Source organism: Cavia porcellus, unplaced genomic scaffold (genome assembly GCF_034190915.1).
Source record: "Cavia porcellus strain 051 isolate PalLab524CR breed Dunkin Hartley unplaced genomic scaffold, mCavPor4.1 scaffold_26, whole genome shotgun sequence".
Lineage (NCBI taxonomy): Eukaryota > Metazoa > Chordata > Mammalia > Rodentia > Caviidae > Cavia > Cavia porcellus.
In genome coordinates, this window is record NW_026947509.1 from 6724286 (window position 1) to 6750037 (window position 25752).

At 48.5% G+C, this 25752-nt stretch overlaps 1 protein-coding gene across 2 annotated transcripts in view; it reads left to right on the forward strand.

The window, feature by feature from the left end:
- Eprs1 (glutamyl-prolyl-tRNA synthetase 1) overlaps positions 1-24911 on the forward strand; it is a 54710-nt gene extending 29799 nt beyond the window's left edge. For both annotated transcript variants that reach the window (XM_023566862.2, XM_013157568.3), the window contains 19 exons: positions 301-437; positions 1509-1716; positions 2459-2571; positions 4702-4819; positions 7261-7599; positions 10686-10919; positions 11739-12001; positions 14334-14385; positions 14948-15157; positions 15463-15535; positions 16779-16858; positions 17064-17165; positions 18015-18170; positions 19142-19339; positions 19717-19890; positions 21780-21940; positions 23425-23503; positions 24426-24490; positions 24568-24911. In XM_023566862.2, the coding sequence (XP_023422630.1) occupies positions 301-437; positions 1509-1716; positions 2459-2571; positions 4702-4819; positions 7261-7599; positions 10686-10919; positions 11739-12001; positions 14334-14385; positions 14948-15157; positions 15463-15535; positions 16779-16858; positions 17064-17165; positions 18015-18170; positions 19142-19339; positions 19717-19890; positions 21780-21940; positions 23425-23503; positions 24426-24490; positions 24568-24718 (2913 nt within the window). In that variant the 3' untranslated portion in view covers positions 24719-24911. The remainder of the gene's footprint in view (positions 1-300; positions 438-1508; positions 1717-2458; positions 2572-4701; positions 4820-7260; positions 7600-10685; positions 10920-11738; positions 12002-14333; positions 14386-14947; positions 15158-15462; positions 15536-16778; positions 16859-17063; positions 17166-18014; positions 18171-19141; positions 19340-19716; positions 19891-21779; positions 21941-23424; positions 23504-24425; positions 24491-24567) is intronic.
- The last annotated feature ends 841 nt before the right edge of the window (positions 24912-25752 follow it).

The following is a 25752-nucleotide window of genomic DNA, read 5'->3' on the forward strand; positions in this document are numbered from 1 at the left end:
CTTCCAAATTATGATTTGGCTCTTACAGTTGTCTGTATTTGGCTCTTACAGTTGTCTGTGTATGCCTTTACCTGTATTTTATTTTATTTTCACTTTTTGGTATCTGTGCTTTAGAGACTTGTCCCCTAAAATAATTTGGGAATGCAGTGTTCTGACACATAGAAGCCTGCTCTCCCCCCTGTAGCAGCGCACTCTTGGTGTGGTAGCACAGATGCTCCATTTAGCTGGGGTGGGAGGAGGAGGCAGGGGTGCCCGGGCTGCCTGCTGTGTTTGATGATGCCCTCCGCTCCTGTGCTGCAGAACCCCGAGGTGGGCCTGAAGCCTGTGTGGTACAGCTCCAGGGTCCTCATCGAAGGGGCCGACGCGCAGACGCTCGCAGAGGGGGAGACGGTGACCTTCATCAATTGGGGCAACATCAGCATCACTAGCATACACAAGTAAGGACTGTTCTGCTGTGCCAAGTGGGCAGGCCAGAAAAGGCCGTGCTTTATTCTAACTGCGCATTTCCTCAGTCAGAGCCTAACCCACCTGATTCTGCCTGCTGCCTGGTCATAGGAATGCTACACACAGGCTTAAATGTTTTACAATACATACTGCAGGGTACTCATAGATGGTCAGCACATCTTTTCTTATGATATTGAAAATTACTACATAGAGATAGAAAAAATAAAGCTTTAGAGTCCTTTTTTATCATCATTACATAATTGCCTGATGGGGAGATATTTTGGACAATATTTATTTATAACTTAGTCCTTATCATAAGAGTTGCTTTAAAATTGATTAATGTTAGCAATGAGTTTTACTTCCTAGATATGGTAAGCATTCAGCATTTACTTTATTTTTAGATTATATAAATGGAACATAGTACATTTATGATTTGTTTATGTAATCTGTAATGTTAATTGTGTAGTCATTACATATGATTGCAAGTTTGTTTCTGATTTTATACTACTTAATAAAGCTAACTTTATTAGTACCAAGAATTGAACTCGGGACCTTGTGTTTGCCAGGCAGGTGCTGTGCCCCTGAGCTACATCCCCAGCCCAATACAGCTGACTTTAAATTCAATAACACATCCCAAGTTATCCATCAGATGTCTATAGATCTGTTGTCCAGTGGATTAGTGTCTTGGTAGCAGAATATATTTTAACTATGCATAGATACGTTTCACACATTAGAAACTCAAATATATTGTTTGTTTGTTTGTTTCTTTTGAGACAGGGTTTTGTTATGTAGTTCAGGCTGGCCTTGGGCTCACTTTGTAGCCCAGGCTGGTCTCGAACTTGCAGTGATCCTCCTGCCTCAGCCTCCTGAGTGCTAGGATTGACAGTTGTACAGCATACCTGGCTTTAAATATATGTTTGATTTGAATTTTTTCAAAGCAAGTTATTTTGCATTTATTATGAAATAGAATGATAGTTTATTTTGTAATAACTCATTTATATTGTAATAACCCATTTATAGCAAGTGTGATTTCATTCTTTGAATGCTTTTTAATCTTATACTAGAAATGCAGATGGAAAAATTGTATCTCTTGATGGAAAATTGAATTTGGAAAATAAAGACTATAAGAAAACCACTAAGATCACTTGGCTTGCGGAGACCACACGGGCTCTTCCTACCCCCACGATCTGCGTCACTTATGAGCACTTGATCACCAAGCCGGTGCTAGGGAAGGATGAGGACTTCAAGCAGTACGTCAACAAGAACAGCAAGGTGACCTGCCTTCTGCCTTGAAATAAACTTTTAGAAGTAATATTCGACATTTTGGCATCTTCAGCAAAATAGCAAAGTGCTGTGGGATTCTATTTAAATAAACAGATTCTCTTAAGATAAAGAGAAACACAGTGAAGTTAGCTCCTGCCGACGACAGACATCTCAGTGCCTGTGGCCCTGGCTGCAGAGCCTCTGCCCGGCACGCTGGGCAGACTGCCCTCGGCTCAGCCAGTGTTTCTTCCTTTGCAGTTCGCATTTATGGTGGGAAGAGTAGTTGTTTTCACCGGACTAAGAGCTGTTATGCAAAGATTTCCTGAAGCCGGGCAGCTTATAAATGCTGACCTTCAAGTGTGATAAACGGGCTCAGTGGAGGGTGCAACCTTGTAGTCTCAGCTGCTCGGGGTGGAGGCAGGGGATTAGCAAGTCTAGGTCAGACCAAGCAAGTTAGCAGACCCAACCCTAAAATAAGAAGTGAGGGCTGGCCGTGCCATGTAGTGGTCCAGCACGGGCCCCAGGTGCATGGCGGCCCCCAGGTCAGTGCTCAGGGTTGCCCCCAAGAAGTGATAAATGCGCCTGTCGTTTCTTTTGACATATACTGTTCTACTGTGTGTACATTGTCATAGTTTTTGATGTTTATGTCTACGGTGAGATTATACCACCTACTGAGAAGACTGCGCCTTTTATTTTAGACTTGATTTGATGAGTGGGAAAAATGTGTTTCAGTCTCGTATGGTCTTTGCAGCGTGAGGAACTGATGCTGGGAGATCCCTGCCTTAAGGACTTGAAGAAAGGAGACATTATCCAACTCCAGAGGAGAGGCTTCTTCATCTGTGACGAGCCCTACGAGCCCACAAGGTGAGTGCATGCAATGGACCCTCAAATGGGACAGGGTCTCATGGTGCTTAACAGAGAAAAAATTGTTTTGTTCTGTTTTTTGTTCTGGTACTGGGAGGTGAACTCAGGACCTTGCGCTTACCGAGCAGTTACTGAGCTATATCTCTAGCCATTTTGTTTTTTGAGGTTCTCGCTATGCAGTTCAGGCTGGCCTTGAATTCACTGTGTAGTCCAGGATGGCCCTGAACTTAGAATGTTCCTCCTGCTTCAGCCTCCTAAGTGTTGGGATTGCAAGAATGTGTTGTGCCGGCCTCATGAGGAATAATTTAAAAGCCTAGCCTTCACCACAGTGCTGTACTGGACAGATTTCTACTCCATTTGATCTGGTCTTCTGTATTTAAGAGTTTAGACTTCCACAGTGATTGGGTCGCGCTGCTAGTTGGACACAGGCCGGAGGACCACCTCAGCCAGGAGTTGAAGGCTAGCTTGAGGAATATGGTGAGACCCTATTGTGGAGAAAGAGCTGCAACTCACAGACAGGGGGGATAATTGTAATAGCTCTTTTTTTTGGTACTGGGGATCGAACTCACGACCTTGCACTTGCCCGGCAGGCTCTTGTGCCGCTGAGCTAAACCCCTAGTCCTATTATACATAGCTCTTGATAAAGAACTCTTATTCAGAGCCAGGCATAGTGGTGCACACCTGTAATCTCAGCATTCGAGAGGCTGAGGCAGGAGGATCATTGCAATTTTGAGACCAACCTAAGCTGCAAAGTGAGTACAAGGCCAACCTGAAATGCATAACGAGAGCCTGTCTCAAAAAAAAAAAAAGAAAAAAAAACCTCATCCACAATGAAGAAGTTTTGTAACGAAAGAGTAAAAATAACCCAACTAAAAATGAATAAAAGATTCTAAAAGACGCTTCATCAAAGCCTAAATCCATGGTCAATAAATACATGAAAAGATGTTCAGCTTTGTTAGTTATTTTTAAAATGCAGACAGAGCACAGGTTGGCAGAAACACGGACAGGCAAGGACACATGGGGGCTGGCAGGAGGGAGGCCCGTGCTCTCCCACAGAAGGTGGATCAGGAAGGGCACAGTCACGTTAGCATGACTGCTGGCAGCCTGGCAGTTCCTCCAAAAGGCAGGGACAGAGGGGCCGATGGACCACTCCTGCGTGTGCACACAAGCAGAGTTAAACACATCATGCAAAAACTTGTACACACAGTACAAGTTTGGAATTAGCTACCATGAAGGTGAAACAACCCAAGCATTCGCTAACTGATGCATGCATCAAACAGTTTATCCACATAATGAAGCACTTACGTGTAAAGTAAATGAAGTGCTGATTGGATTCATGCTATCACGAATCACAGTGAAAGAAGCAGGTCACAGCAGGCTACTTGTCCCATGATTCCAGTCCAGGGGCCCAGGGTCCTGATGCTAGCTGCAGAGCAGACCGGTCACGAGCAGGGCAGGAGGGCTGCCAGCAGCAGTGAGGCAGGAGGTTCTTCCCAACCCCATGGAAAGGATCTGGAGGTGCGTGGTGATGGCTGCACACTTTCATGTAACCATGGAATTGTGTCCTCTGTAAGAACGCAGTTGTGGATGGGAATCCTATTAGTGAGTATACTGAGATAGAGGCCCATCATTGCCAGTTTGTTTCACTCTTTTCTTTGTAGTTTTTACCATACAATTTGTAGAAAGCTTTTGCCTAGGAGTAACCTTGGGGACTGTGCATTATTGCTAATTACTAGATCTGTCAGAATTGAGAAACATGCACTTCACAGAATTTTTCTGCTTATTGTCAGACAAGGTGTAGTACGTAGATGCATCTCTTTAAGTCAAGGGCACATGTTAGCATGCTCTCTTGTGTTTCTGGGTCAGGTGGGAAGGTCCTGAGACCCTGGGCTTAGCTGCCTCAGACCTGTGAACCTTCATGAAGTGCAAGTTTGTGTTCAGAACTGCCGGCTTTTATTGTGTGCTTACTGTCCTTAAACTGCTCTAAAGAGCCTCTGATCTGAATTGTAAGAGAATGGACTGTTAATCCTTGGACAGGCATAAACTATGCTTTGAGCTTCTCTAGGGATTCAGTTTTGCTTGCTGTTTGATATAGCCAAGTAAACGTTTTTGTCCCCGTTTTCTCCTTAGCCCATACAGTTGTAAGGAAGCCCCCTGTGTTTTGATATACATTCCTGATGGACACACAAAGGAAATGCCAACATCTGGGTCAAAGGAAAAGACCAAAGGAGAAGCCACAAAAACCGAGGTAAAAGGGACCTGTTTACATGTGTCTGCGTTCGGTGGTCTTTGTGTCTGAGTTTTTGAATGCATCTTCTTATATTTGAGACTGAAGAAGGTAATAAATACCTTGCAAAGCCAGCTTTTCTTGTTGTTGGTTTGGTTTGGTTTGGTTTGGTACTAGGAATCACACTCACAACCTTGCATTTGCTGGACAGGTGCTTATTTATCCCTGGCCTTTGTTTATGCTTTTTGAAACTGGTTGTCAATGTGCAGACTAGATCAGTCTGGAACTCATGATCTCTCTACGTCCACAGTGCTAGGATTACAGTTACGAACCATCACATCTGGCACAAGACAAATTATTTAGAAATGTAATTTATTATGTGGAAAAGTAAGAAAGGCTGGCTAAAGAGGACATGGTTAGAAAAGCCATGTTTCTGACAGGCCTAGAGTGGCAGTGGGCCCTTGTTTTCCAAACCACCTATTCTGGTCCACACTACACAGAGCTGAGGGGTGGAGGGTATATAGGCCACCTGTTCCCAGCTTCTCAATCTGTGGAGCAGGTCCTTTCCTGGTTTCCTAGCTCCCTGGGCCGTCTAGAGATCTTCCTGTGGTTGTGCAGGGTGGAAAGAAAACGGAGAGGAAATGCCAAATGTGGCGGGGTTTCCTTGCCTGTTACATTGTTTTTGGTACTGGGAATCAAACTCAGGACCTTGCCCTTGCCGGCAGGCACTTGAGCTGCTGAGCTGTACCCCCAGACCATTGCCTTTTAAACAGTGACTGTGGACAATTTCTGTTCCATTTCCCCCTTGGAGGTAAATAATCTCAGTAGAGAGGTTTGGAATCCAGCTCCAGCCTGGTCGGAGAGTTGCTCATGTGGAGACCTGTTCGGCCCTCCCACACAGGGTGCGGAGCTGAGAGGGCTGGGCCTAGGGCCTCAGACTCCTCCCTTTGTAGCATTCTTGGCTTCTCCGAAGTATTTTCATGGTGCCGCAGGCTAACTGAAATTCCTAACACTCCCTTCATTAGGTAGAGTGAGAACAGCTACATAAATATTTATATCCTAACAATGGTAGCCATCTGAAAAAATAATACCTGTAAATAGAAGAAAAATTTGACATTCAATTCTGAAAATTTTTGTTCTCAAATGTTAACTATTTTAATTTTTCATTCTTGGAGTGATACACAAATTGAAAGAAAAATACTGCTTCCTTCTTGAGCCTTGGATTCAGAGTAGACACTATCATGTTATTTCCTATCCATGTTGCGCTTTCAGGGGACACTGGTTCCTAACTTAGCAATTACTGAAAATGCAGCTTTTCAGAGGAATTCATCAGAGGGACTACCACAGGCTCACAGTAATCCCGAGCTGCTGTGCGTGTTCGGTGGGTGTCAGCCTGTTAAGGCCTCTGGCACCTCTTAGCTCTGCTGTGAGCTTGCTGTCAGCCTGGGGGCGCCTCAGGGCATAGTGCAGGGTCTACGGGTTTGGCAGGTGCTTGAAGACTGGACAGTGGTACAGAGATTTCTTGTACACCATTCACAGTGTGGATGAGAGTATTTGGAACATTAGGGGCAAACCACTAAGGAAAGTCGTGGGGAAGGTTTGGCAAGGCGAGCTCGGTTTGGTGGTTTGTTTGGAGACAAAGTCTTCCTGTGTAATCCAGGCCAACCTTGAACCAGATGCGATATCATAAAGGTAAGATCCTCCATAGTGCCTTCCTGGCAAGCACAAGGTCCTGAGTTCAATCCCGCTACCAACATCCTCCTGCTTCAGCCTTCTATGTGCTGGGATCAGAGGCATGTGCCACTGTAAGCAACTGGAAACTGGGTTTAATGTTGGAAGGGTCTCAGTAGGGACAGCATGCGAGGCTGCAGACTTGCCATTGAGCATGAGAAGAGTATTGTACGGACTCGCAGAGATGATGTAGGGAGTGTTCGTCTGGATTTGTTGCCTGTCCTTACCTAGAAACAGGCATCTCTGTGCTTTTCCATAAAGGTGAGGTTCCCCAGGGATGAGTTTCAGTGACGTCAACGTGTTTCACAGAGCCCTTTCCTAATTAGCATCTAGATACCTCTCAGCTTGTAACACCGTGGCGCACGATACCTGACTCCGTGTGCTCAGCCCATGAAGGACCTCACGGGAACTTGCTGCTCCGTTTCCCATCGCCTTTGGGGTTAAACCCATGCGTCTCTTCCGGTCTGGCAGAGTTCACTCGGCCCGCTGCAGGGTGTGCTTGGGCAGTGTTGGACTCAGGCTCCATAGCTGCGTTGTAGCTTCTTCCATCAGCCTGTAAAAATGAAAATGAGGTTTTGTTGGTTTTTCCTGTGATAAAAATGTTTCAGTGAGTGTTTATGGACCTTTGCCTGTTTTTACTTGTTTTTGAGTTAGGATTAGTTTAATACGGTGTTGTGGGAAGACGTTCACCGTGAATTAATCACTGTACTTTGGGCTTTCTGCATCTGCAGATGAGTTTACCGCCTGTGAATAAATCTGGTGCCAGCTCTGAGGATCCGCTGGTCCTTCACAAAAGAGTTGCTGCCCAAGGGGACATGGTACGTGAACTAAAGGCCAAAAAAGCAGCCAAGGAGGACATAGATGCAGCGGTGAAGCAGCTTCTGGCTTTGAAAGCTGAATACAAAGAGAAGACTGGCCAGGAATACAAGCCTGGGCACCCTCCTGCCGCGGGGGCGCAGGACGTTTCCTGTCGGTCACTGGCCACCGTTCAGGAAAGCAGGTCTCTGTACGACAAAGTCGCCGTGCAAGGGGAGCTGGTTCGCAAGCTGAAGGCGGAAAAGGCCCTGAAGGTTGGTGGACTGGGGAGGTAAGGGGACATCTGTCCCAAGTCCCATGGCAGCATGGAGTTCGGCCTGCCGGGCTCTTGTTTAGAGCAGCAGGTGGTATCTGGATGCCTGTTGGGGTCCCCTGAGCCAATAGGACTCACTCCCAGGGCTGCAAGTCAGGCTCTGCAGGCGCACAGAAGATACTTACAGGCTGGGTGGAGGTGTGTGCTCAGGGGCCGGTGCCGGGCACTGGGCATTGGGTGCAGTTGGAACCCCGTGGGGTGTGTGTGAATCCTAAGTGGTGGCAGCAGTCCATGAAGGGCGAAGGGTGTTGGAGGGCCCTTAGGCCAGGTGTGTAGCATTGAGCACATGCACATGTATGACAGTGCACATGGACGTACGCCTATGCAGTTGGAGACTCGTGTGGTCAGTGGAGTCGGTGCAGAGCATCCGGAGAGCTGAGCCTAGATTCTCAGCTCTGCTGCGCCTCAGCACCACCGGCTGGTGTGCCTGCTCCTTTGGGGCCAGGCTAGCCCAGGAGGGACGATGGGCATCTGTGAAAAGCTGAGCAGCGGCTGCCGCTGTCCTACCTGAGTGCTGCTGCTCTAGAAGGTGGCCCTTCACGAGAGACAAGCGGGCAGTGGCAGCCACATTCAGAAAATAGCAGCCCGTGTGTCGGGATGTTCCAACCGTGACTGGCTCAGACTCTTCAGAGGGAACCCACAGGTGACCTGTGTTGAGGGACACATAAAGTCATTCCTGTGTGGCCATGGGGTGGAGGTGCTAAGTGTGGGGCAGGGTCACTTGCCGTAAGTAGGGATAGAAGGACTGGCCCTGAGAGAGCACGGTCCTGAGCAGCTCTTTCGAAGATAACAACGTGCAGTGTAACCAGCATTGTTAAATTCTTATCACTTTGTTATGAAGTCCTATATCGCTGTTGTTTTTGTTGCTTTTGTCGTATGCTTTTGTGATTGTTTTTGATTGTTGGCTTCTTGATTTTTCTGTTTTTTGCTCTTTAAAATAAAGAATAAAAATTTTAAGACATAGGTGCTGTCCAGACAGGAGCGCGCTGCTGAAGAATAAGCAGGTGAACAGACTCACCAGGCCAATTCTGTCCCCTGCCTCAGGCTACAGTGTCCCGGAGGCGTGTGCCTACTGGCCTCACTGGTGGCTGCAGGGCACAGAGCTTCGGTGGTATCCTGTCGAGTCCTGGGTGTGCTTGGAGTGAGCCCCTGAGATTGTGTGCCGTGTGTCTTTGGGTGGGCAGCCAGGCCTGTGCTAGAGGCCAGGCATCCGTGCCACTTCCATCCACGAACAAACTCGTGACCCCTGCTCAGGCGGGGAGGTGGTGTCGATTCTCATCTGCAGCATGCCTTCGGGTCCTGTGGCAGTGTGGTGGCTGAGACGAAGGCTGCTCTGGGTGTGAGATGTGACCCCTGGTGCCTCCTGCTGCAGGGTCACAGGGACACTAGCTGTGACTCCTTCGTGTACACAGGGAGAACTTTAGCCCTCGCATGTCTTATTCCTGGCAGAATACCTTGAAGTTTGGTGCCAGTTTTTATTCGCGCAGCCCTGGGGTGGAACCCTAGCTCCATGCTTGCTGTGCATCTTGGGGTGAAGCCCTTGGGTTCTTACGCCCTGCTGCCTCTGTAGCTTGTGGAGAGGGATTATTTGGAGAATTCAGATAATCCATACCGGGCTCTCAGCAGTGTCTGGCACAGAATAAGTATGTCTTGAGCTCATGGTGATTATTTTTTGTATTCATAATTCTAATTCTCTCAAGAATCTTGGACTACTTTGCAAACCGCCAGGGAAAATTGCATAGTGATCAGTATAATTTTATTCTTTTTTTTAAAAATAGAAACCTACATAGTTTTTCCTTTCATCCCTCCTGGAGAATCTCATTCAATAATGAAGGTGTGTACACCTTAATTTTCTCTCTTGTAATATTTCAAGTTAGAATCTTGTCAAACCAGGGTGTTTTGTTATTTTACTATGTTGTAAGAAATGGACCATTTGACTTCAAATTCTGGTGAACGTTTGCTTATAGTGTAAAACATAACTAGTGTCAAATAGTCCTCTTTTTCTAGAGCTATGTGGCAGGAAGTTCCTTAACTTCTTCCCCATTTCCATTCTTCAGGCCGACATAAGCCTGTTTCTTGTGTGTTGGCTGACCATGCTCTTCCCTTTGCTCCCCGGGAGACGGGCAGGCACTGTGTCCTGGGAGCTGGACGCGGGGGACTTCCCGGCCTCAGGCTGCGCGGCCCTGGGTGCTGGTCTGCAGTTCCAGGTGGCGTGGTGCGCATTTGCTCGGTCTCTGCCTGGGCTGAGGCTGCCTGACATGTGAGGAGGCCCCGGTAGTGTCCTGAAGCATGGTGCTGGCTCTGCGGTTAGGTGGACGTTCAGAGGTGACGCACACGGTGACTGTCTGTGACAAGCGTCCACTCCCACTCTGCTTCCCTGGAGACTCTTAAGAGTGTAACTATTCTTTGATGGCCAGCTCTCTTCCTGGAGCTGTGCTTAATGTCCATTCTGGAGGCCGCTGCGCCGCTCAGTATGGTTGTGTGAACCAGGCTTTGCAGCTGACCAGCGAGCGTCTGGCCCTGGAAACCGAGGCTTTGGGTCGCGCCTGCTTTTGTAAGGCAGAACATGCATACATGGTTATTTTTAGGACTGTGTATGGGAGTGTGTGCGATTTATATTGTTAACTTTTCTTCACCTTTATTTGCTGTCTTGCTGGAGATTAAACATGGCTGCTGTGGGCCTTGTTTCCATGGAGACTGACTCTGGAGCCCCTGGGTACCAGACTCAGAGACTGCGGTCCCAACACCGAGTAGCACAGTGTCTGCAAGGCACTCGCGTGCCTCCCTCCCGCTGTGCACCACGTGAGGGCCGTGCTGGTGGGGATTGTACTGTGGGGACAGATAGTGATGGCAGGGACCGGGCTGGACGTGCACGGGGAACATACTGTTATTTCCCGAACACCCTCAAGCCTCGGTGTGAATCTGCAGATGCAGACACCTGTTTTTGGTTGATAATAAAGGTTTTTCAGTCACACTGAAATTTTCAGAAAGGTTAGAATAAGTAGCTTTTTTCTCCTTCTGTCTCAGGCTAAAATAAACGAAGCCGTCGAGTGCTTACTGTCCCTGAAAGCCGAGTACAAAGCGAAGACCGGGAAGGAGTACGTGCCTGGCCAGCCGCCGTCGGCTGTGAGCTCTGAGGCCCGGCCAGCTGGAAGCTGTGAGCCCGCCGGCCCCGAAAGCCTGGAAGCCAGGGCCCTGTATGACCGGGTCGCTGCTCAAGGGGAGGCGGTTCGGAAGCTGAAAGCTGAGGAGGCGCCTGCGGTTAGCATTATGCTGTCTTTCTGTGTTCTTTGTTTTGAACATTTCACACACTGTTCTTTGCCTGAAACATTGTCTGTCCCCACCAGATCCAGCTAACTTCTCAAACTTCAGTTTTCAACTTCTTATTTTGGCTTTTAAGGAAATCCTGTCACTTCTTTGTCCCCCCACTAATGTGCCTAGATCTTTCCATATGATGCTGTCCTTCCTGGGCGTAGCACTTACAGACACACTATTTTGATTGTGTCAAGTTGTCTCTTTTTGTCTGAACTGTGAGGTCCTAGATTCTCAGGACCCAGACCCAGTAGTGTTTGGTACCTCGTAGACTCTTTGTGTTTGGGTGATTCTCCTACAGCTCTGTCATACCTCACATGCAGACTTTTATCTTAAGCTCTGATAGTGGATTATTTATTTTTTTACAAATTTCCATGCATGGAAAACAGAAAGTTACCAAAAGTTTTGAGGCTTAGCGGGTTGCATAGAAAGCTGATTCCTGCCATCGCTGTGCTTGTGAAATATTTCACACATGTTGCTAATGGCTTTCCCTTGAGAATGCATATGTTCATTTTGTCTTGTTTCTTTCTTTCTCTAGTATTTATTTTAAATTTAAATTACCATGTGTGCCTGGGGAGTAGTGTCTGGACCATGCAGCCACACACTCTGGTGCTTTGCACTCTTTCAAACACTCGTCTCCATCAGACTCTTCTACCTTCACCTGATCCCCCTGTCTTGCACACCTACCGAGTGTGCTGTGTCGCATGCACATGTTATGTGTCCTGGACAGCAGGTGCAAGTCACATGAACTCCTCCCCTGTCTCCCAGGATCAGGTGGATGCCGCTGTGCAGGTGCTGCTGCAACTGAAGGCTCAGTACAAGGCCCTGGCAGGAGTGGAGTATAAGCCTGTGTCTGCCACTGGGGCTGAGGACAGAGGCAAGAAGAAGAAAGAAAAGGAAAATAAATCTGAAAAGCAGAATAAACCTCAGACGCCGAATGGCAGCCACGGGAAAGACTCTTCGAAAAGCCAGGGGAGCGGGCTGGCACCCAGTGGCGCAGGGGAGGGGCAGGGCCCCAAGAAGCAGACGCGGTAAGCAGGGCCCCCACTTGTGCAGAGCCAGGCAGGCCTTGAAAGGATTGCAGTGATTACACTGTGTTTTAAATAACAAATTTAGGTTAATCTTGCTGTCGGATTGCATGCTGCTAAAGCTGAGATGCCTACAGAATAGATCTGTTAAATTTCAGTTTATTTAATTTAAGAGAGCACAATTTATTTGCTTGGTATAAGAGTCTCAGAATATAAGAAGTTCCTACGTCATCTTCCAGCTTGCTGGTTTCTGCTGTCATTGAAACTTACTTGTAACCACTGTTACAAGCAGGCACCCCTGGTCTGGACATCGGTGAGGGCCGGTCAGCTGCTGTATTGCTGTAACTATAACAGGAGGGTGAACTTGAGAAAAGTCCAGAATCAGAGATGCTTGTGATCTCAAGCATTTTGGAAAAGGGAGACCCCTTCTGGATCCGCTGACATGAGACATACAAATGCATGCAAATCTTTTTATCCTCCCTTTATCTCTATATTATTTTGTATTTAAGCAGATTTTCCAAATGAAACTTTCATGCAACCAAACTTTATGCCTAACAATATTTTAAAATTGGTTACTTAAATATAAAACAAAGCTGGATTAAAAGGTGGACTGTTTGTCCCTTTAGGACCTTTCAATCTGTTTGAGTCATGTTGATTTTTTTGACTATAAGTCCTGTCCCAAAGTTAGAATCCATTTCCTTTAATGGCTTAAGAAGAAAATGCTGGTACTGAGATACTTTGGTTTTTGATTTCTTTAGCTGAATTTTAAATTCCATTCCCTCTCCCTCACATCATGTGCGCATCATCTCCTGGATAAGGCACTGCATCAGTCGCTGTGTCTGCTTACTGCTGGGTGACGAGTTGCCGAATAGAAGAAGAGGTAGAACTCCCATCCACCTTTGTGGTGCTCAAGAAGGGGCTGTTTCCGTGATCACATGGCAGAGATGTGTCAGTGAAACAGTGGGGAACGAAAATGCAAAGACATTAGCCATTCAGGTCAACACAGCCTTATTTGTAAAGTCTAAAAGGATGTGTGCTCTTTTTGGAAAGGTCCTACTGGAGGCTGAACCCAGGGCCTTCACACTGAGCTACGTTCCCAGCCCTCTTATTTTTTTATTTTGAATCCAGGTTTAAATTACTGAGTCATCCAGGCTAGCCTCAAACTTGCAACCTCCTGCCTCAGCCTGCCAGAGTGTTGGGATTACAGATGTGTGCTACCATATGTGGTTTTAAATAATGTATTTTAATAAAACATAACTAGCGGGTAGATCTTCATACATAGATTATGAGACCAAAGTTCTCTAGGGAGTTGATACTTCAAGGAAAGAATTACTGTTTAAAATAGTTTTTATTGCAGATCAAATATCCAGGATCTACCACCACAGGTTTTCTTTACTATAATTAAGAGAAAGAAATATAGTCAATATAATCCTACATTTCTGTGTGTGTGTGTGTGTGTGTGTGTGTGTGTATGCAGATAGAAGTTGTCTGTATTTTTTTTTTTTTTGTCTTTTTTTCATTTTTATCAGTACTGGGGATCAAACTCACGACCGCCTGCTTGCAAGGCAAGTGCTTAAGCCACTGAGCTAAATCCTCAGCCCCAGTTGTCTGTATTTTTGCATGGTACTTCAGCAAGGGCTGAGATTGAGATTTTCTTTAGAGGAGAGTATATGAGAATAGTCTCTGCTTTATTAAAACTACATTACCATAAAAAGACCTTTGTAAAAGAGATGTCTGCATTAAAATCGTAGCTTTCGTTAGATTTTTTGCTGGTTTTTGGTGCCTAGATCTCACCAGCTTTAAAAGTGATAATAGAACTGTTGTCTACGTTAATGCTGCCGGGGTTGAGCGCAGGCCCGATTTGTGTGCCAGGCCAGCGCTTTTCTGCTCAGCTCTCTGCCACTCCCTAGGGCTTGTTCCCATGGCAGCCTGCAGTGGTTCAAATGTACTCTAAGTACAGTGTATGTGCTGGAAACGTCACCCCCAAATCCATGCCTTGATGCAGCTTGGAGGTAGAGCCTTTGGGGGGTTACTAAGGTAGCTGAGGTCATGAAAGTGGGACCCTCACCCTGGCACTGGCGGGTTTGTAGGAGGAAGAGTGACCATGCCCAGCGAGCGAGTGCCCTCACCACATGTGATGCTGCAGGAAGCCTCCATCCTGCATGTTGCTGCCCCCTGCTGGGGACCCTGAGCCTCCCCAGCAGGGAGCCAGATGAACTCTCAGGCTTTGCAGATGGCTCAGCACTGGGCATTTTGGTATAGCAGCAGAAAGCACACACCACCTGAAAGCAGCTGTGAAGTGAAAGGCCTCATGCTTTGTTTCTCAAATACACAGGTTGGGTCTTGAGGCAAAAAAAGAAGAAAATCTTGCTGATTGGTATTCTCAGGTGAGTATGCATTCAGTTGCTTCTGTTTTATATTTTTTAAAGGCTGCTTTCTGCTCAAGTTTTGGAATCCAAGTACAAAGTTAGTAGTCATAATGCTCCAAGATGCCTTTTGTCCTAGTCTTCTGACATCACAGTTTGCAGAGCAGGGTCATCTAGGTTATTGAGTAGAAAAGGAATCCTGTGTGTTGGGGGGCTGTCCTTTGATGTTTCCCCTTGTTTTTTTTTTTAATTTTTTTTTTTCTTTTTCATTTTTATCGGTACCACGGATCGAACTCACGACGGCCTGCTTGCAAGGCAGGTGCTTATGCCGCTGAGCTAAATCCCCAGCCCCTCCCCTTGTTGATGTAAGGAGTTAGTCTAGAGTCTCAAAGCTAGCAGAAGCAGATCTGGAGTTGAGATCTGGTAGGAGCACTGACACTCGTGGCTCCTCAGGATTGAAGATCACCTCAGGCCTCACGTCAGTGGGAGCCTTGGCTGGAGGTTTGCATCTCTGACATACCTCTTGTCACATATGCGGTGAAAGTTTAGTTCCGTCTCTGCAGACTGTTTTTCTCTTTGAAAGGTCATCACCAAGTCGGAGATGATCGAGTACTACGATGTGAGTGGCTGCTACATCCTCCGGCCCTGGGCCTACTCCATCTGGGAGTCCATCAAGGCCTTCTTTGATGCCGAGATCAAGAAGCTCGGTGTGGAGAACTGCTATTTCCCCATCTTCGTGTCTCAGAGCGCGCTGGAAAAGGAGAAGACTCACATCGCTGACTTTGCCCCTGAGGTGAGGGAGCCTGCGTTTTCTGGGATTTTTTATTTCAGTTTTCTTTCATAAACTCAAAAGCATATTTTCAGTATTTTAAAACAACCAATTTAGAGACCTATAAAGTTGTTTTATTAAATTCTGTTTCTGTCTTCCTGGCAAGTTGTGATTCAGTTTTCTACATCACTGAGTTGGCTGCCCTATTCTTTCCTCCCAGGAATAGCAGAGCAAGTCTTTCCTTTGCCTTGATTGATGCAAAGCTGCGCTTATGCTGTGGCTCTGCAGGGCCATTGGAAACACAGTGAGAAACCCTTTTCTCTTCCCAGGTGGCTTGGGTTACGAGATCCGGGAAGACAGAGCTGGCGGAGCCCATTGCCATTCGCCCGACCAGCGAGACAGGTGGGCCAGCGCGGGCAGGGGCTCATGTCCATCTCAGGTTGTTTATGTCAGCAAAGACTGAAACAGACCTCACTTACAGTTCCACTCTGTCCATCATATTTATTGCATCGCTCTTTATCATTAGGATACAGAGGGTGTGTGTGTGTGTGTACACATATTTTAAAGTTTTATGCTGTAAGTTTTCAGAGCTTTTCCAAGAATCTTGTTGAGATAATTTTTATTCCTGAAATGATTATCAAATTGCAAGCACTAATACTTCGTGTTGTATTTGTGATTCTTACAGATTTTATTACTTATTTTAGTCATCCAGACTTACATGCGTGTTGGCTTTCTAATGCTGCCAAGCGCTTTTGTCTTTACCCTCACAGCAGTGCTCCCAGGAGGGCAGAGGCAGCTGTTATCTCTATTTCGCACATCAAGAAAGATCTCAGAAAAGCCAGGTCATTTTCCTGGAATTGCACAGAGTAAATAGCGCTGCTAAGAGTGTTGAGCCTCTGGCCTTGATAATGCCTTCTGAAATGTCCTTCAGAGTAAAGGGCTGTTTGCTCTTTGGTACTTCCCCTGACCCTCTTGTATGTGCATTGCTAAAAATATAGAACCACCTTTTTGCCTCACCAGGTTGGCAGATTGGTTTAATTCTACTACTTGTAAATGATGGGTAGGTAGGGTGTAATTGATGGCAACATCTCACACATTTGGGTAGGTAGAAGCATGGAGATCTAGCTGAAATTCCAGCCATTGGGCTGGGGATTTAGCTCAGTGGCATAAGCGCCTGCCTTAAAAGCAGGCAGTTGTGAGTTCGATCCCTGGTACCGATAAAAAGGAAAAAGACAAAAAAAAAAAAAAAAAAGTAGAAATTCCAGCCATAATGCATAACTGCGGGAGTCGGGAAGTTATTTAACTCATCTTTCAAATTGACATGACACTTATTTTAAGTCAAATGTGAGAATCAAACAGGATAATGAATACAAAGAGCAGCACAAAATATGACACATATTAGTGTTTTCAGAAAGTAGTCAAAGTAAGTTAAGTATAAATCTTAAGTAAAGAATATAAAGTGAGATAAAATTAGAAGGGCTAATATCTATAAGTAATGACACTTATGAAATAGATGCCAGTGCCCTTGGTGTAACCAGTACAGTTTTTGGAAACATATTTCCACAAACACACACCCTAGATCCTGCTACTTATATTGCTGGTTTAGCTCTGGGCCTCAAGTGACCACTCTGTCTTTGTCTTCCAGTCATGTACCCCACGTATGCAAAGTGGGTGCAGTCTCACCGGGACCTACCCATCCGGCTCAACCAGTGGTGCAACGTGGTGGTAGGTGTTTGCCCCTCAGACTGTGCTTGTGGCTTTGTGTTTTCAAGGCGGCCTTCGTGCCTTACTTTTGCACTGAAAGGCCTGGAAGCCTGAGCCATTTGGGAAAGGTTTGGGTCGCTGTTAGGGACTCACACAGCCTCTGCGGGTGGTGACTCTCAGAGTGGCACAGCTCCCTGTAATGGTACTGTCCTCTGACTTCTTGCAGCGCTGGGAGTTCAAGCACCCGCAGCCCTTCCTGCGCACCCGGGAGTTCCTCTGGCAGGAGGGGCACAGTGCTTTTGCGACCTTTGAAGAAGCAGCAGAAGAGGTAGAGAAGTCATTTCCTACTATCTAATATTCTGCTAGAAAAAGTGCTTAGGCTCTGCTTTATTTCATTATTTGAAACTTAGGTAACACCAGTAAAGAGAAAAGAGTAACTCAAATGTGCATAGATTTCAAAAACTGCTTTCTGAAATTTTATTAATTCATGATATGTACAAGAATTTTTTTGTTTTGTTTTCTTGGACAGGGTCTCAGTATGTTGCCTAGGTAGGCATCAAAAACTCTTAACCTGCCTGCCTCAATGCTGCAAGTGCTAGGATTAAAGGCATATGCCACTGTACCTGGCAAAATACCCTCTTTTAAATGTTCAGTTTGAAATATTTTGGGCTGTTGGGTAGGTGAAATATTATAGACTTTCACTTGAGACTGAGCCAGGAGGATCACTGAGTTTGGAGGTCAGCCCAAACTACATAGACCCTGTCTCAGAAAAGATCAAAAGCAAAAATTAAGGGGAGAGGGATTTAGCTCAGCTGCAGAAGCGCCTGCCTGGCAAGTGTGAGGTTGTGAGTTCAATCCTTGGTACCCAAAACAAAAACAAAATTAAAATAATTTGGACATGTGGGAAAAATTACAATCCACTGATTCAGATTAATTGCTTTTCAGGAAATTTTTACTTTGGGTACTGTATATTCCTAATAAGTATTGATTTTTTTCTTGGTTTCTAAATTTCTGTGCATTTGTTGGTGATCTTCCGTAATAATCTCAGGCTGGCTGCTTGAACCTTTCCGACAGACGTGCTGCTCGCCGCACAGTCTTGGGTAGTGCTGCCCTGTACATCTGTAATGAGTAAGTCAGCCCTGAATTAGCCCACATTCGCTTCAATTGGTGTGCGCAGGTCATGCAGATCCTCGAGTTATACGCGCGAGTGTACGAGGAGCTCTTGGCCATCCCGGTGGTCAGGGGTAGGAAGACAGAGAAGGAGAAATTCGCAGGCGGAGACTACACGACCACTGTGGAGGCTTTCATATCCGCCAGTGGCAGAGCCATCCAGGTACCACGCAGCCACATGTCCTGAGCAGGCCAGCCATGGCACCTGCCTTGAGAGACACAGACAGTAGAGGTGGGGCGTGGGTGTGGAGGCCAGGGTGGTGTCCACAAGTGGAAAGTGGGACAGCATGTCCCTGAGCAGCCCCACCTGTGGATGTGCAGGCGGAGGAGGTGGCTCACAGAGCTGGAGGAGCTGGGCATGCAGCATTTGTACCCCAGCTGTGCCCTACTTTCCAGCTGTGGAGCACTGGGCAGTCCTATCGTTCTCAGCAGCATAAGTGACACTGGAGACCATTAGGTGGAAGAGCCAGCCCCGGAAGCTGCGCCCTGTGCACTCTTGAGTCCTCCCCTTGGTGGGGTAGAGAGGGCGGGACAGGTGGCTCCAGGTGGGGGAGCTCAGGCAGAGGGCCAGGGTGGTCAGTGGGGGGCGAGTCAGAGTCAGCTGGGCGAGTCCTGGTGGGCAGCTGGGCAGTAGCTGGCCGTAGATAACAGTTACCCACGTTTCTAAAAGCTGAAGGAAAGCTGAACACTGAACTTGCCGACACGTTGTAGGAGGTGTGTATCAACATTAACATGTGCAATTTTTATGCCTTTATTAAGTGAATACAAAATACATTTATCTCATTATCTTCTATGCAATGTAGTAATCAAGCACGTCTGTCCTTGTCTTGTGAGTCTCACTGGTCAGTTAATCATGACCTATGTCCTGGGTTACCAAGACGTGGCCTCCCTTTTAAATCCAGTGTGTCGTTACTGCTGTGAATGGGACCGCCTCGAGCAAGGCGTTGGTGTAGTATTCGATTAATTCCTGTCTTTCATTGTGCAGTTAAACTTACATTCGAAAACCCTATTCAGAGCTAAAAAAAAAAAAGAGAGAAAACAGGTATAGTGCCATTTGGTAGCATGTGGGCTTACAGTAATCCTCTTCAAAGGCATAATAGGTCACTAAAATTAAAGTTTATGTCTGTCTTTTAGGGAGGGACATCGCATCATTTGGGCCAGAATTTTTCTAAAATGTGTGAAATCATCTTTGAAGACCCCAAGAGCCCCGGAGAGAAGCAGTTTGCCTACCAGTGTTCCTGGGGCCTGACCACACGCACCATCGGCGTGATGGTCATGGTCCACGGCGACAACACCGGCTTGGTCTTGCCGCCCCGGGTGGCCGCCATCCAGGTAGGACCCCTGCTCCTTGTCCCTTCTGTGGAGTGTGAGCCATGCTCGCTGGAGGAGGCCGGGAAGAGTGGTTTTCTGAGCGCCAGTCAGGGAGAGTCTCCCGCTCAGGGAAAGGACGCAGGACACCGCAAGCTCTGCCCTGTGTGACATCCTGGGCCACTGGCCATGTTGTCTGTTCTTTGAGTTGTAAAGCTACTCTGTAGACTTCCCTGCGAATCGTTTTCTGAAATGGTTTCTGAGAGGTGGAATGCAGGGTAGCGGGCTCAGTGCAGTGCGTCAGCGCAGGTGATGTGGAGGAGGGACACTGGGGTGGCAGGTCTCTGGGCAAGGCATGCACAAGTAGACCTTCCTTCCTCTCTCCCGTACGCGGGCTCTAGGTGGTGATCATCCCCTGCGGCATCACAAATGCGCTGTCTGAGGAGGACAAGGAGGCGCTGCTGGCCAAGTGCGAGGACTATCGCAGGCGGCTGCTGGGTGCTGACGTCCGCGCCCGCGTGGACCTGCGGGAGAACTACTCCCCGGGCTGGAAGTTCAACCACTGGGAGCTCAAGGTGATGCTCCCTCCCGCGCCAGGCCAGATCTGGCCCTCTTCTCCTCCATTTTTATGAGCGGAAGGGTTTCCATTGCTTCTCTGTGTTGGTGAATGGTGGGCTCCAACATGGCCTGCACCTTGCTGATGAGCTTGTGTGAGCTGGGGCCGGGGTGTGGGGAGCAGGCACTGGCAGGCGTAGGGCCCTGGGTGGGCTCCCAGCACTGCCCTCTTCAAAGATAGTTCTTGGAGGACCTTATTTCTTAAACATCAGATCACAGAATGATCACAGGCCTTCATTTGTAGTGAATGAGCCTCCTGTTGTTGGTGTATGAGCCTGTTTGGGCTGGAGTTCTTGTGGGTGTCTGAGCATTGAGGGGCTGCAGAGTGGCGAGGGCGGGGTCACCCCAGCTTCGGGATGCAGTGCACATCTCTGTCCTGTTTCATTTGTAATACATGTGTCTTCGATGGGAAGTGAAGTATCTAGAGTATAATTTTTTTTTTTTTAGTCTCATCAAATTAGAACTAGAGTATAATTTTAAAGCTCCAGAGCGACTTTTAACATGCCAGTCAGTGTTAGTAAGACAAGTCAGACAGGTGCGTGGTTTAGGCCAAAATTGAGCAAACAAAAAAAGCCTAATTTTTTTTGCAAAATATATTAGCCAGTATTATCAGTCAGATGACACAGTAGATAAAGTATATTTGTAAAAACCTGTAACAGTCAGAAGTCATTCTGGCATTTCAAACAGCTATGTACAGTATTACCAAGATCCATTTTACATACAATAACAATAAAGTAATTTAGGCAAAACATTTTAAAACAGACTGACTGTACAATTAACTACAAAACTTGGGAAGAAGGAGGAGACATTTTAAAAAAGAGTCAAAAAGGACATTATCAGAAATTCAAAAGCCAATAACAATTCTACTACATTAATCCAGCATTTCAGAAGGGGTAGGTGCGTGTTTTCAATGCAAGAGCTTCAAAGAATTCAGAGAAAAAACCGCAAACAGCTGCTTTTCATCAAGAGCAGCTCTACACTTCACAGAATCCTTTCAAGAGAAAGCCTGTTAACACTGATGATTGTTTGACGCTACAGTTTTACAGCAGAGAAACTAAAACAGCAAGTTCACAGGGCAGTATTTGCACAGAATTATTCTACTGTTCGGTAGTGTCTGCAGAGCGCTCCAGTTGGATATACGAGTCATAATTTCAAAACAAAACGAAAATACAGGATCCGCACCCAGGTGCATGGAGGCCAGCAGCGTTGAGTCTTGGTTTGAAGGGAGATTGTGTTTATAATAAAGCCCCGAGGAGAGCTTTACCTAGATCACTGCAGGAAAGTCATCTTTTATTACACTCTTCGAGCTGTCAGCAGCATGCCGCCACAGGAAGGCTTGGCGTAACTTCACATACAGTGTGACTGACCGCCTTGCCCTGGGCCTTTGATTTGGGGTACCACCCGGTAGCCCAGGTGTGTGTGGAAGCACGTGACTCACATGAGCAGAATCCCATTAGTTTTGAAGGCTTGCTCACCTAATGAGTGGTTTGTCAGGTAAGGTTCTGGGCGTGAGCTCTGGCTCCGTCCCCAGGACGCAGACACACAGTGCTAGCCTGCGCAGTGTCCGTGGTCCTGCGTGGGAGCCTGAAGAGAGGGAGAGGGCCTCTCGTGGTTTTCTTTCCCGGAAGGGCTTCCACCGGCCAGACTCGTGCAGGCCAGAGCTCATTCTCCTCAGCGGACAGCGTGTTTGTGTTCAAGGTTCCTGCGACTCCCCGAGACGTTACCCACCCTCGGTCGCACCCGGCCTTCTGGATTCGCTGTGATTTATCACAGAGAAGGCCACGCGGCTAGCTGCGTTCTAGGGTAGACACAGCCGTGAGTCGCCCTGACCACCCCGCCTGTCACACAGGGAGTCCCAATCCGCCTCGAAGTTGGGCCCCGAGACATGAAGAGCTGTCAGTTTGTAGCCGTCAGGCGAGACACCGGTGAAAAGCTGACTGTGGCTGAGAGTGAGGCCGAGCCGAGACTCCAGGCCATGCTGGAGGAGATCCAGGCGCACCTCTTCCAAAGGTACGTCCTGAGCTCCCGGCAGCTCCCTCGCATTCTCCGTGCTTCTGTCCTGCGTTAGGGTAGCTCCAGGGCTGCGCCTCGCTGCCTGGCTGCAGGACCGCTGGGGGTCACCTGATTGCACTGGTGCGTGTGTGGGGACTGTTGAGCAATCTTTTCAGCCCCTGTACCCTGTGCCCTACCCACAAGTCTGTCTTCTGGGTCCCTCCCGTCTCGCTCCCTTGTCTTGCTCATTTCTGTATTACACGTTAGTGTAGGGGAAGCCAAGCAGTGTTTTAACTTGGAGAGTCTTTTTTATACTTAGTACGACTCTCGGGTTACGTCAGTCTCCTGGGGTGACAGCGCCCATTCTCTTTTGTGTGACTGGGTAGTAGTCCATTTCATGTCCGTACCGCGTTTTCTCTGTCCACTTGTGTGTGGATGGCCCCTGGGCTGTGTCCAGAGCCCAGCTGGAATTGAATGAATCATCTGCTCGCATCACTGTGGTATGGCATGGCTGATTCTTCTGAGAGGGGCTGCAGGTTGGGCTCTCTGGCCAGGAACGGGAGGAGGACACGGCCTTTGGGTCCACCCACTGCGTGCACCGTGCCTGGTGCCTTCCCTGGGATCTGGGTGCGGTGGTCTGCAGAGCCCCCAGGGCATGGGGCAGGAGGAGCTGAGCCTCTTGGTTAGGTTTGGGCCATTGGGGGAGGCTCAGGGCAGCCCTGGCCTCCAGGGGTTTCTCGGGAGAGCCTGTGTGCCCTCCTTCGCAGAGGAGAGGGACTCATTGGGCAGCGCCATGCCTGCACATTCCTGGTGGTGTTCTGGGGCCCAGCCTGGCGCACTCCAATGCAGCTTCCCTGACTGGGAAGGCGACAGCTCAGGCTGGGGCAGGAGGTTCCGTACCACTTGGCTTGGGCCTCCCAGCTTGGAACTGAGGGTTGTCTGGGAAGCTGGTTGTATTTTGTTTGTTTATTTATTTATTTATTTATTGGCTCCAGGAAGTGAACCCAGGGCCTCCTGCTTGCTAGGCAGGCACTGCGCCACTGAGCCACACGCGTGGCCTACAGAGGTGTCGGGGCGGGTGTGGCAGCTGCACAACGCAGCTCTAGGTCTGTCTTGGCAGAGAACAGTCACACTCAAGTTGGCTGCGGCGCCTGCCTCTACTCTGTGTCACCCTTGCAGCCTTCCGGGAGCTTTGGGAACACAAATGTTTTCCCCAGAGCGCGACAGCCTGCTGTTCTGTGGGAGGGGGTTACTTACTTACTTTGGTACCAGGAACCAAACTCATGACCTCGTGCTTGCCAGGCAGGTGCTTATGCTGCTAAGTCCCTGACCAAATTTATTTGTTTTATTTTTTAATTTTTGGTACCAGGGATCAAACTCACGATCTCGAGCTTCCAGGCAAGCATTTAAGCCGATGAGCTAAATCCCCAGCAGCTTACCTATTTTCTAAACTTGATAGTATTGGGAAGACAAATAAAAACGTTTCCTAAACTTTTTGGTAGGGCTCTTGAAGACCTTAAGACCCACATGGTAGTGGTGAATACGATGGAGGACTTTCAGAAGACGCTGGACGCTGGGAAGGTGAGCCCTGGGCTGTGCTTGGCTGGTCCATGGTAGTGGGGTGGGGCCTGCCTGTGTACGTGCTGGGCGGGCAGCTGCCTCTGGGCCATGTCCCCAGCCCTGAGACCCATGAGGACGGAGTGGGTCAGGAATGGCATGGGAGGACTCTGGAGGTTAATTACAGCACCCGCCCCAGTCACTGAGCACCCTCTGTGCCCCAGCCTTGTAGCCCTCAGCCCTTGGTCAGATCATGCTGTCACAGTGTCTCTGATGACCCCGTGGTGTGCACGTCCATTGTGTGTGAGCCACAGTGCGACGTGATTGAAAGCTGCAGCTTTGTTACTTTGTCTGATCTGAGGGGGTGCTGGGTGGGTGTCAGGCGTCCATGGAGAGGTCACAGCTCTTATTGCAGGGCTGCAGACGGAAAGCAGGCTCTCCTCAGGGAACTGTGTCCCCAGCCCTTATTGCAGGGTCCAGACCTGAGACACGTGTGTCGTGTGGCGTTGGTACACACACACGTTACACCTGAACTGTTTCCACTTCACTCATTCACTTGGAGACACAGCTTCACCAGGTTACAGGCTGGGCTGGAACCTGCCGTCCTCCTCTCTCGGCCTCTAGAGTGCTGGGGTGTAGGCAATGCCGTGCTCAGCCTGCCTCACTTGGCAGAAGTAGAACGTGTGGGTTCCTAGAAGCAAAGCGGGGTTGCAGGTTGCCCCCTCTTGGGTTCCTGGCTGTGCACCCATGGGCTCTGCACAGGTGGGGAGCAGGCTGTCCATGTTCAGCCGAGGCAGGAGGAGGCACTGCCTCTGCTCCCTTTAGAACCGCAGGGCTTCCACCTGCCAGAGCTTCGGGCTAAACTTCCCCTGCTGGCAGCGCTGAGCTGAGCAAAGTCTCTGTCGTGCGCTCGTGAGCTGGGCCAAGCACTGTCCCTTTCTCCTAGATTGCACAGATCCCCTTCTGCGGGGAGATCGAGTGTGAGGACTGGATCAAGAAGACTACTGCCAGGTGAGTGTGCTGAGGTGGGCACTGCGTGCAGGGCCAGGACATGGCGCAAGCAACACACTGCTGCTGTCTCCCCGCAGGGACCAGGATCTGGAGCCCGGGGCGCCGTCCATGGGAGCGAAAAGCCTGTGCATCCCCTTCCAGCCGCTGCAGGAGCTGCCACCCGGGGCCAGGTGTGTGTGCAGCAGGAACCCCGCCAAGTTTTACACACTGTTCGGCCGCAGCTACTGAGGACGACGCAGAGCTCCTGCTCTCCGCACTTTTCAAACAGCTGACAACACTGTCTTCTCAGATGCAGAGTGTTTCTGCTATTTTTAAATAAAACTTCTAAAAGGAGGTCACACGAGATAGCTATTCTTACGCCTAAGTTCATGGTGGAAAAGACTTTCCTGTAAACTCCCCAGCAATAAATATTATGAACTAATACCGTTTCTGAGCTCATTGATTTGTGAGCCCCGGATCGTGTATCCATGGAACCTCCCCTACGGCTGGAGGTTCTGAGCACGTGAGTCCCAGACCTTGGTTCGCTTGAGCTGCTCTCTGGTTACTTCGGGGTCTTCTGAAAAAAAAAAAAAACAAACCAGTCCTCCTGTGGGAGCCAGCGGCCTGCTGCTGCCCCTGCTCCTCTCCGCTCTCTGTACCCACACCGAGGTCTGATCGGTCGCCACCCGTCCAGGCTGGGTTCCTTGTCTCAGCACCTGCACCCCCAGCTGTGGTTCTGTCCATGTTAGTGCTGATCTCAATCTCCTCCTGCCCCTCAGAGTTACCTTGTGGGTCACAGGATGCTGGCCCTGCACACTGGGCTTCCATCACAAGTGCAGCCATAGCTACAGGCCTGGGCTCCAGGCCTGTCCCAGCCACACATTGTTGGCTGGGCTTCTGTCAGTGCTGCCAGATCTCACTGCACAGGATTTCCTGCCTGGGCCCTGTCACTCAGCTCTGGACTGGAGCCTCAGGCCACCTATCAACTGTCACATGCCAGCCAGCAAAAGGGGCCTGCCTGGACCTTGTGTGATTGCTTTTCAGTCCTGGTGGTTGAACCCAGGGCCTTTCCCCTGAGCTCTGTCCTCAGCCTATGTATTTTGTTTTTTACTCTGAGGCCGAGGCTCAGTCACTTGTTTGCCCGAGCTGTGATCCTCTGTCTTCTCTCCTGAGGCATGCACCAAGGTGAAGTTTTGAAACTGCCCAGGCTGATCTTGAGCTCCTGGACTCATACGGTCCTCCTGCCTCAGCTTCCTGAAAAGCTTGGACTCCATCTGTGCCAC